At 47.3% G+C, this 12,186-nt stretch overlaps 1 protein-coding gene across 1 annotated transcript in view; it reads right to left on the bottom strand.

Annotated features, from left to right (window-relative positions):
* LOC124005020 (stAR-related lipid transfer protein 13-like) overlaps positions 1–12,186 on the bottom strand; it is a 129,258-nt gene that overhangs the window by 96,772 nt on the left and 20,300 nt on the right. Inside the window, exons 3-4 of the mRNA XM_046313855.1 lie at positions 7,857–8,006; positions 4,360–4,530 (exon numbers count right to left, since the gene is read on the bottom strand). Coding sequence (XP_046169811.1) covers positions 4,360–4,530; positions 7,857–8,006 — 321 coding nt within the window. The remainder of the gene's footprint in view (positions 1–4,359; positions 4,531–7,856; positions 8,007–12,186) is intronic.

Here is a 12,186-nt window from a genome sequence, read left to right on the forward strand (position 1 = left end):
CATTCTCTCTCTCTGCTGCTTTCACACCCACTCCAAAACCCTCATGTAAGAGGCCAAGGGGTGTATGCATGTGTTAGGGGTGGTCTAGACCCTGGAGTCAGCCTGGGGCTTGTGGGGAAGTAATCCTGGGCTTACCATTAACCCTGACCCAAGGTCAGTGTTATAGAGCCTGGCACGCGCACACACACACACACACACACACACACACACACACACACACACACACACACACACACACACACACACACACACACACACACACACACACACACACACACACACACACACACACACACACACACACACACTGGCTGATGTAAAAATGGCTTTGTGAATAAATTTGATTGAAATTTGATTGACTATGCATAGATAATAACCAGAGAGTAGCAGCAGTGTAAAGGCAGGATGTGTGGGGGGTGCAAATAGTCTGGGTAGCCATTTGATTAGCTGTTCAGGAATCTTATGGCTTTGGTGTAGCTGTTAAGAAGTCTCTTGGACCTAGACTTGGCGCTCCGGTACAGCTTGTCGTGCGGTAGCAGAGAGAACAGTCTATGACTAGGGTGACTGGAGTCTTTAAAAATGTTGACACTGCCTGATATAGAGGTCCTGGATGGCAGGAAGCTAAGCCCCAGTGATGTACTGGGCCGTACGCACTACCCTCTCTAGTGCCTTGCGGTCGGAGGCCGAGCAGTTGCCATACCAGGCAGTGATGCAACCAGTCAGGATGCTCTCGCTGATGCAGCTGTATAACATTTTGAGGATCTGAGGACCCGTGCCAAATCTTTTCAGTCTCCTGAGGGGCAATAGGTGTTGTCTTGCTCTCTTCACGACTGTCTTGGTGTGTTTGGACCATGATAGTTTGTTGTTGATGCAGACTCCAAGCAACTTGAAACTCTCAACCTGATCCATGACACACCCGTCAATGAGAATGGGGGTGTGTTCGGTCCTCCTTTTTGCTATAGTCCACAATCATCTCCTTTGTCTTAATCACGTTGAGGGAGAGGATGTTGTCCTTGTACTACACGGCCAGGTCTCTGACCTCCTTCCTACAGGCTGTCTCATCGTTGTTGGTGATCATCCCTACCACTGTTGTGTCATTGGCAAACTTGATGATGGTGTTGGAGTCGTGCCTGGCCTTGCAGTCATGGGTGAACAGGGAGTACAGAGGGGACTGAGCATGCACCCCTGAGTGGCCCCTATGTTGAGGATCAGCGTTGCTGATGTGTTGTTTCCTACCCTGACCACCTGGGGCAGCCCGTCAGGATGTCCAGGAACCAGTTGCAGAGGAAGGTGTTTAGTCCCGGGGCCCATAGCTTAGTGATGAGCTTAGAGGGTACTACGGTATTGAACACTGAGCTGTAATCAATGAATAGCATTCTTACGCATTCCTTGTGTCCAGGTGGGAAAGGGCAGCGTGGAGTGCAATAGAGATTGCATCATCTGTGGATCTGTTGGGGCGGTATGCAAATTGGAGTGGGTCTAGGGTTTCTGGGATAATAGTGTTAATGTGAGCCATGACTATCCTTTCAAAGCACTTCATGGCTACACATGTGAGTGCTACGCATCTCAACCAGCTTCACCAGGACTGCTTTTCCAACAGTCTTGAAAGAGTTTCCACATTTGTTGAGCACTTGTTGGCTGATTTTCCTTCACTCTGCGGTCCAACTCATCCCAAACCATCTCAATTGGGTTGAGGTCGGATGATTGTGGAGGCTAGGTCATCTGATGCAGCACTCCATCACTCTCCTTCTTGGTCAAATTAGCATTACACAGTCTGGAGGTGTGTTGGGTCATTGTCTTGTTGAAAAACAAATGATAGTCCGACTTAGAGCAAACCAGATGGGATGGTGTATTGCTGCAGAATGCTGTGGTAGCCATGATAAGTGTGAATTCTAAATAAATCACCTATAGTGTCACCAGCAAAGCACCCCCACACCATCACACCTCCTCTTCCATGCTTCACTGTGGGAACCACAAATGCAGAGATCATCCGTTCACCTACTCTGCATCTCACAAAGATATGGCGGTTGGAACCCAAAATCTCAAATTTGGACTCATAAGACCAAAGGACAGATTTCCACCAGTCTATTGTCCATTGCTTGTGTTTCTTGGCCCAAGCAAGGCTCTTCTTCTTATTGGTGTCCTTTAGTAGTAGTTTGTTTGCAGCAATTTGACCTTGAAGGCCTGATTCACGCAGTCTCCTCTGAACATTTGATGTTGAGATGTGTCTGTTACTTGAACTCTGTGAATGCGCAGATCAGCTGGCTGGTGTGTGAACAGACATATTCAATCGCTCCATATCACATTCTGTTTTCCCCACATGCTTCAAGATGGCTACCATTGTTCCTGTACCCAAGAAGGCAAAGATAACTGAACTAAATGACTACCGCCCCGTAGCACTCACTTCTGTCATCATGATGTGCTATGAGAGGCTAGTCAAGGACTATATCACCGCCACCTTACCGGCCACCCTAGACCCACTTCAGTTTGCATACCGTCCCAACAGGTCCACAGATGACGCAATCGCCATCACACTGAATACTGCCTTATCCCATCTGGACAAAACTAATACGTACAGTATATCACTTAAAACGTTAATGCTTGCTGCCATCCTTAGTTCATGAATTATATTTCCCAGCTAATAAGAGGAACGTTGTTTACATTAGTAGAGAGAAAGTCTATCTTTCTGTAGCTAGCTGAAGGCAGCCTGAATATACAATGTATTCAATTGAGATGTTGTGTCACTGGCCGACACACAATACCCCATAATACTTTTTTATATGAATTTGTAAAAAGTTCTACAAATATAATTGTAGAACTTTTTACAAATTCATATAAAAAAGTAAAGCTGAAATGTCTTGAGTGACTAAGTATTCAACCCCTTTGTTATTCCAAGCCTAAATAAGGTCAAGACTAAATATGTGCTTAACAAGTCACATAGTAACTTGCATGGACTCACTCTGTGTGCAATAATGGTGTTTAGCATGATATTTGAATGACTACCCCATCTCTGTACCCCACACATACAATTATCTGTAAGGTCCCACAGTTGAATTTCAAACACAGATTCAACCACAAAGACCAGGGAGGTTTTCCAATGCCTCGCAAAGAAGGCCACCTATTGAGCATGGTGAAGTTATTAATTACACTTGTATGGTCTATCAATACACACAGTCACTACAAAGATACAGGTGTCCTTCCTAACTCAGTTGCCAGAGAGTAAGGAAACCACTCAGAGATTTCACCATGAGGCCAATGGTGAATTTAAAGCAGTTACAGAGTTTAATGGCTGTGAAAGGAGAAAATTGAGGATGGATCAACAACATTGTACTGTAGTTACTCCACAATATTAACCTAAATGTGAAAAGAAGGAAGCATGCACAGAATACAAATATTACAAAACATGCATCCTGTTTGTAATATTGTTATCTTATTTAACTTTTACACAGTAAGACACTAAAGTAAAACTGCAAAAAATGTGACAAAGAAATTCACTTTATGTCCTGAATACAAAGTGTTATGTTTGGGGCAAAACCAACACAACACATCACTGAGTACAACTCTTTATATTTGCAAGCATGGTGGTGGCTGCATCGTGTTATGGGTATGCTTGTCATCGGCGAGGGAGTTTTTTTAGGACAAAAATAAACAAAATAGAGATAAGCACAGGCAAAATCTTTGAGGAAAACCTGGTTCAACCTGCTTTCTAACATACAGTGGGAGACAAATTCACCTTTCAGCAGGACAAAACCTAAAAGACAAGGCCAAATATACACTGGAGTTGCTTACCAAGATGACATTGAATATTCATGAGTGGCCTAGTTACAGTTTTGACTTAAATCGGCTTGAAAATCTATGGCAAGACTTGGAAAGGGTTTTCCATCAATGATCAACAACCAACTTGACAAAGCTTGAAGAATTTAAAAAAGTATAATATGCAAATATTGTACAATCTAGGTGAGGAAAGCTCTTAGAGACTTACCCAGAAAGACTCACAGCTGTAATCACTGCCAAAGGTGATTCAAACATGTATTGACTTAGGGGTTGTAAATACTTATGTGAATACTTTTTTAAATAGATTTGCAAAACTTATTTTTTTAACATATTTTGACTTTGTCATTATCGGCTATTGTGTGTTTGTGGGTGGGAAAAACATCTATGTTATCTATTTTGAATTCAGGCTGTAAGACAACAAAATGTGAAATAAGCCAAGGAGTATGAATACTTTCCGAAGGCACTGTATGTAAAGTGACCGCTATCTGATGATATCTATACCACATGGTTTCACCCAGACCCAGACAGACAGGCACAGAGCATGCAGGAGTCGAGAGGAGGGGGGAGACTCTGATAGGAACTTACGACTGTCTTCTTGGTCCTGGCTCTGGTTCCTTCGGGTGAGCTACTAGGGGCCAAGGTCTTGTGTTGGTCCTGTCTGAGACATTCTTCTGTATCTGGTTCCCCTCGCTGCAGCAGTGTACTGTCCTCCTCGTTAAGAGATTGGTTTACTGCCGTCCCAGACACAGCTCCATACTGCAATAACAGCACAACAACAACTATCAACACTGGATCTCAGTCAGTCAGTCAGTCAGTCAGTCAGTCAGTCAGTCAGTCAGTCAGTCAGTCAGTCAGTCAGTCAGTCAGTCAGTCAGTCAGTCAGTCAGTCAGTCTGTCTGTCTGTCTGTCTGTCTGTCTGTCTGTCTGTCTGTCTGTCTGTCTGTCTGTCTGTCTGTCTGTCTGTCTGTCTGTCTGTCTGTCTGTCTGTCTGTCTGTCTGTCTGTCTGTCTGTCTGTCTGTCTGTCTGTCTGTCTGTCTGTCTGTCTGTCTCTGGGATGGTCAGCGGCAGGGTACGCAGTCTTCAGCTCCAGTTCTATTGGACAGACAGTAACAGATAGTGACAAGGCAGCCTGTATCATGTGTTAATCGTTCTTTGAAAGGACAAAGGACCTTGTCAACTCCCCCTAGTAAAGACGTTGTGTGATCTCCTCCACCAGCGGCTGGCTGTTAGTTAAAGCTGTCTCAGTGAATGTGTGTTATGGCTGTTGATTTGATGCCTGCAGGCATGTGCCCCTCTGCAATCCACGCTGTAACCATTCCTAACGTGCTCAATCATACAAACAACCTCCTCTACCCACACAACAAGACCTCTGTGCTGATCACATACAGAACCATACAGTCTGTTGTTGCCCTCTGCTAACTGACTGCTGGGCTATGTCATGATACAAGCCTCCAGGAGAGGAGTCTTGTGTAGAACCAGAGCTACAAGGTCCCGGTAACAACATCTCTACACAATGGCTGTCTGTCTGTCTCTCACCAACCTGGCCAGACTACTGCTAGACACACTACATACTATAACAGCTTTTCTAACAGCCAGCTCCCTCCTCTCACATCATAAAATGGATGCCAGCAGCAGTCAGAGAAGTGAAATCAAAGACAGCCTGACAATGGCCATAGTGTTCCAGACAGACAGCTTCCACTGTATGACAACAAACTGTATGTATATCAACATATATCACAGTTATCCTAAGGCTTATGACGGAACAGTCCTTCCCAGACCTACAGGCTTCTGAGGCATGCGTCCCAAATGGCACCCATAGGGCTCTGGTCAACAGTAGTGCACTATAAAGGGAATAGGTTGCCATTTGGGACTGATCCTGAGTCTAGTCTTCTCTCTGTCTGGGTCAGGGGCTTAGCTAGGTGAATGTATGTGTAATGGACAGTACATGATATAGCAGCATGGACTTATAGTCTTGTTAGACACCTGTTGAATGACTATAACAATAATCCGTCGGGATTTCCTCTTCACAAAGCTCAGTAAATTGATTATAGACAGCAGAGAGCATGAAAAAGCATGTGGCATCATGATAGGCTGCAGAAGAATGTATACATTTCCCATTTGTACCACTGGTCAGTACATGGCTCGCATTTCAATTAACATGGTCATGTCACCTGCTGTCTGTCTCTGTGCTGTGCGGGGTGTGTGTGACTGACCTGTTGTCTGCGTGCTGTGCGGGGTGTGTGTGACTGACCTGTTGTCTGCGTGCGGTGCATGGTGTGTGTGACTGACCTGTTGTCTGTGTGCTGTGCGGGGTGTGTGTGACTGACCTGTTGTCTGTGTGCAGTGCGGGGTGTGTGTGACTGACCTGTTGTCTGCGTGCGGTGCATGGTGTGTGTGACTGACCTGTTGTCTGCGTGCGGTGCAGGGTGTGTGTGACTGACCTGTTGTCTGTGTGCAGTGCGGGGTGTGTGTGACTGACCTGTTGTCTGCGTGCGGTGCATGGTGTGTGTGACTGACCTGTTGTCTGCGTGCGGTGCATGGTGTATGTGGGACTGACCTGTTGTCTGCGTGCGGTGCATGGTGTGTGTGGGACTGACCTGTTGTCTGCGTGCGGTGCATGGTGTGTGTGACTGACCTGTTGTCTGCGTGCGGTGCAGGGTGTGTGTGACTGACCTGTTGTCTGTGTGCAGTGCGGGGTGTGTGTGACTGACCTGTTGTCTGCATGCGGTGCATGGTGTGTGTGACTGACCTGTTGTCTGCGTGCGGTGCATGGTGTATGTGGGACTGACCTGTTGTCTGCGTGCGGTGCATGGTGTGTGTGGGACTGACCTGTTGTCTGTGTGCAGTGCGGGGTGTGTGTGACTGACCTGTTGTCTGCGTGCGGTGCATGGTGTGTGTGACTGACCTGTTGTCTGTGTGCAGTGCGGGGTGTGTGTGACTGACCTGTTGTCTGCGTGCGGTGCATGGTGTGTGTGACTGACCTGTTGTCTGCGTGCGGTGCAGGGTGTGTGTGACTGACCTGTTGTCTGTGTGCAGTGCGGGGTGTGTGTGACTGATCTGTTGTCTGCGTGCGGTGCATGGTGTGTGTGACTGACCTGTTGTCTGCGTGCGGTGCATGGTGTATGTGGGACTGACCTGTTGTCTGCGTGCGGTGCATGGTGTGTGTGGGACTGACCTGTTGTCTGCGTGCGGTGCATGGTGTGTGTGACTGACCTGTTGTCTGCGTGCGGTGCATGGTGTGTGTGACTGACCTGTTGTCTGCGTGCGGTGCATGGTGTGTGTGCGACTGACCTGTTGTCTGCGTGCGGTGCATGGTGTGTGTGCGACTGACCTGTTGTCTGCGTGCGGTGCAGGGTGTGTGTGCGACTAACCTGTTGTCTGCGTGCGGTGCATGGTGTGTGTGCGACTGACCTGTTGTCTGCGTGCGGTGCAGGGTGTGTGTGCGACTGACCTGTTGTCTGCGTGCGGTGCGGGGTGTGTGTGTGACTGACCTGTTGTCTGTGTGCAGTGCGGGGTGTGTGTGACTGACCTGTTGTCTGCGTGCGGTGCATGGGGTGTGTGACTGACCTGTTGTCTGCGTGCGGTGCATGGTGTATGTGGGACTGACCTGTTGTCTGCGTGTGGTGCATGGTGTGTGTGGGACTGACCTGTTGTCTGCGTGCGGTGCATGGTGTGTGTGACTGACCTGTTGTCTGTGTGCGGTGCATGGTGTGTGTGACTGGCCTGTTGTCTGCGTGCGGTGCATGGTGTGTGTGTGACTGACCTGTTGTCTGCGTGCGGTGCAGGGTGTGTGTGTGACTGACCTGTTGTCTGCGTGCGGTGCATGGTGTGTGTGACTGACCTGTTGTCTGCGTGCGGTGCAGGGTGTGTGTGCGACTAACCTGTTGTCTGCGTGCGGTGCATGGTGTGTGTGCGACTGACCTGTTGTCTGCGTGCGGTGCAGGGTGTGTGTGCGACTGACCTGACGTCTGCGTGCGGTGCGGGGTGTGTGTGTGACTGACCTGTTGTCTGCGTGCGGTGCAGGGTGTGTGTGTGACTGACCTGTTGTCTGTGTGCTGTGCAGGGTGTGTGTGTGACTGACCTGTTGTCTGCGTGTGGTGCAGGGTGTGTCCGAGGGGGAGGATGATGCACTCAGAGCCTCCTCTATGTCCAGGTTGAGCTGGTCCAGTTTCCTCATCAGCTGGCTCATAGACTTACACCACGGGGTCTGAGGCTGGACCAGAGGAGACTCCTGGGGGAAGAGAAAGGCAGGGGGAAGAGTGTGTGATTAGACAACACTGGAGAAACCTATAGAGCCTGCAGAAACAGACTTTTGTGACACCATGTACTAAACTGGAGCATGCAGTTATCAGAAACAAAGGTAAATGAGTGAGGACCACAACAATCACTACTCCGTAGTTGGACAGGAACTAAATAAGATCATTCAGAGAGTTACCATTGAATTCTCTGGATAATAACATTGAAACAGTTCAGACAGTAGGAGAAGGTTATGAGCACCAGGTGACAACTAAAAACTCTAAATACATTTAAGAGATCATTAGAGGAGCAATAAAATACTTTTATAAATGTCAGAGTGAAAGTTAACAGCAGTAAACAGTACAGACCACCATAGAGGGAAATGTGATAGCTTCACCACCTAGTTCTCAGCAGCCATCACGTCATAACACAGAACTTAACCTCCAGTCCAGATCCTCTAACACAGCTCATGTTTGTCTCTGGATGTGTGGAAAAGGGCACCCTGGTCCCTTTATAGTGCACTACTTTTGACCAGGGCCCATATGCAATAGGGTGTCATTTGGGATGCATCCAGAGACAAACATGAGCTGTGTTAGAGGATCTGGAGGTTACGATCTCTCGCTCTCTCTTTGAGACCCTTGTTGCGCAACGGTGTGACTCAGAAGACAAGCAGCCGACACAAAGCCATTCATTCATTTCCTGGAATTAAACTGTGGAACTGTCGTCTGTGTTCTGAGTGTGTCTGTCTGTCTGTTGGAGCCCCTGGCCCCCGGCTCTGTGTTCTGTCTGTTAGGGCCCCCAGGAGTCCCTGTGCCCCCAGTTCTTTCTCCATGCTGCATTAAAACCCCTTTCCTCTTAACAATCATCCTATTGAGGGTTGTGTTCTCTAGCAGTGCTACGGTAGTGCTGGTGTCTGAGCCACAGGCTCCTTGGGTGGAGATGGGTGTGACCCTCCCATTGGCTTCCTGTTCTTCCTTCTTCAATGTAAAGGCAGAGGCACACTCACAACATACAGTATATAGGAACGACTTTCCCTCTCAATTCAAATCTTGATCCTTTTTTATTCTAGTTCAAGTTAAAGCCATGACGTTTTGGCCGTCAATGGCCTTCATCAGAATGAAAACAAAATGGGAATAAACAAGAAAATCTAGGAAATACAATTGGTGGGAAACAACAATCAATGTAGTGACAGGGAACTAGAGGTGTTAATTCCTCTAGAGAGTTCCGACCACACAAAGATGTTACCAGTAGGGTGCTAGTGATCAGAGCAGAAGTCAGTCCACCTAAGGTCAGCTGGTTGATCTCTGACAGGGGAAACTCCTCAATCTGTCAGTCTGTCTCTCTGTGCTATATCTGGAGCACACTACCAACACACTGTCTCCCACTGTCTCCATTCTCTCTGACAGGGGAAACTCCTCAATCTGTCAGTCTGTCTCTCTGTGCTATATCTGCACACTACCAACACACTGTCTCCCACTGTCTCCATCTGGAGCAGTCTGTCTCTCTGTGCTATATCTGGAGCCAACACACTGTCTCCCACTGTCTCCATTCTCTCTGACAGGGGAAACTCCTCAATCTGTCAGTCTGTCTCTCTGTGCTATATCTGGAGCACACTACCAACACACTGTCTCCCACTGTCTCCATTCTCTCTGACAGGGGAAACTCCTCAATCTGTCAGTCTGTCTCTCTGTGCTATATCTGGAGCACACTACCAACACACTGTCTCCCACTGTCTCCATTCTCTCTGACAGGGGAAACTCCTCAATCTGTCAGTCTGTCTCTCTGTGCTATATCTGGAGCACACTACCAACACACTGTCTCCCACTGTCTCCATTCTCTCTGACAGGGGAAACTCCTCAATCTGTCAGTCTGTCTCTCTGTGCTATATCTGGAGCACACTACCAACACACTGTCTCCCACTGTCTCCATTCTCTCTGACAGGGGAAACTCCTCAATCTGTCACTATATCTGGAGCACACTACCAACACACTGTCTCCCACTGTCTCCATTCTCTCTGACATGGGGAAATCCTCAATCTGAGTCTGTCTCTCTGTGCTATATCTGGAGCACACTACCAACACACTGTCTCCCACTGTCTCCATTCTCTCTGACAGGGGAAACTCCTCAATCTGTCAGTCTGTCTCTCTGTGCTATATCTGGCCCCATCACTACCAAAACACTGTCTCCCACTGTCAATCTCTCCAATCTGTCAGTCTGTCTCTCTGTGCTATATCTGGAGCACACTACCAACACACTGTCTCCCACTGTCTCCATTCTCTCTGACAGGGGAAACTCCTCAATCTGTCAGTCTGTCTCTCTGTGCTATATCTGGAGCACACTACCAACACACTGTCTCCCACTGTCTCCATTCTCTCTGACAGCCACACACAGTGCTGCCTGCCTGCCTCGGAATGTGAACACTTTTCCTCAGAATGAGTGGAATTCCAGAGGCTTGAAGCTGAGAGAGACACAACCCATGATTCCTTTCTCCTCCATTCTTTGGCCCCATCAATAGTGAGAAACACTGATACCATGGCAATGCTGCCGGTATGAGTAGTGTTATCTTCAGGAAGATAGCTAAATGTGAGAGGGACGATAACTTCATCAGGGCAAATTGGCCACATTGTAAACCCCAAGGCTGGGTCTTTGATATGGTAATGAGGTGTTAAGTGCGTGAGCTCTGGGCACCGTGCCTGGACCGTACCACCCACTGAGAGAGGTACAGATCACCAGTCAGGGAGAGGACTGGAGATGACTGGGTTAGAGTTTGAGCAGGGAGGCATGTGAAAGGGCACAACGGCTAGGCACCTAGTCTCTCCTAACTTAAAACTCATTCTCTCCTAACTTAAAACCCAGTCTCTCCTAACTTAAAACCCAGTCTCTCCTAACTTAAAACCCAGTCTCTCCTAACTTAAAACCCAGTCTCTCCCAACTTAAAACCCAGTCTCTCCTAACTTAAAACCCAGTCTCTCCTAACTTAAAACCCAGTCTCTCCTAACTTAACACCCAGTCTCTCCCAACTTAAAACCCAGTCTCTCCTAACTTAAAACCCAGTCTCTCCTAACTTAACACCCAGTCTCTCCTAACTTAACACCCAGTCTCTCCTAACTTAACACCCAGTCTCTCCTAACTTAAAACCCAGTGTCTCCTAACTTAACACCCAGTCTCTCCCAACTTAAAACCCAGTCTCTCCTAACTTAAAACCCAGTCTCTCCTAACTTAACACCCAGTCTCTCCTAACTTAAAACCCAGTCTCTCCCAACTTAAAACCCAGTCTCTCCTAACTTAAAACCCAGTCTCTCCTAACTTAACACCCAGTCTCTCCTAACTTAAAACCCAGTCTCTCCCAACTTAAAACCCAGTCTCTCCTAACTTAAAACCCAGTCTCTCCTAACTTAAAACCCAGTCTCTCCTAACTTAACACCCAGTCTCTCCTAACTTAAAACCCAGTCTCACCCAACTTAAAACCCAGTCTCTCCTAACTTAAAACCCTGTCTCTCCTAACTTAAAACCCAGTGTCTCCTAACTTAACACCCAGTCTCTCCTAACTTAACACCCAGTCTCTCCCAACTTAAAACCCAGTCTCTCCTAACTTAACACCCAGTCTCTCCTAACTTCCCAAAAACCCAGTCTCTCCTAACTTAAAACCCAGTCTCTCCTAACTTAAAACCCAGTCTCTCCTAACTTAAAACCCAGTCTCTCCTAACTTAAAACCCAGTCTCTCCTAACTTAAAACCCAGTCTCTCCTAACTTAAAACCCAGTCTCTCCTAACTTAACACCCAGTCTCTCCTAACTTAAACCCAGTCTCTCCTAACTTAAAAGTCTCTCCCAGTCTCTCCTAACTTAAAACCCAGTCTCTCCTAACTTAAAACCCAGTCTCTCCTAACTTAAAACCCAGTCTCTCCTAACTTAAAACCCAGTCTCTCCTAACTTAAACCCAGTCTCTCCTAACTTAAAACCCAGTCTCTCCTAACTTAAAACCCAGTCTCTCCTAACTTAAAACCCAGTCTCTCCTAACTTAAAACCCAGTCTCTCCTAACTTAAAACCCAGTCTCTCCTAACTTAAAACCCAGTCTCTCCTAACTTAAAACCCAGTCTCTCCTAACTTAAAACCTCTCCTAACTTAAAACCCAGTCTCTCCTAACTTAAAACCCAGTCTCTCCTAACTTAAAAC

This window comes from Oncorhynchus gorbuscha, linkage group LG19, assembly GCF_021184085.1.
Source record: "Oncorhynchus gorbuscha isolate QuinsamMale2020 ecotype Even-year linkage group LG19, OgorEven_v1.0, whole genome shotgun sequence".
NCBI lineage: Eukaryota > Metazoa > Chordata > Actinopteri > Salmoniformes > Salmonidae > Oncorhynchus > Oncorhynchus gorbuscha.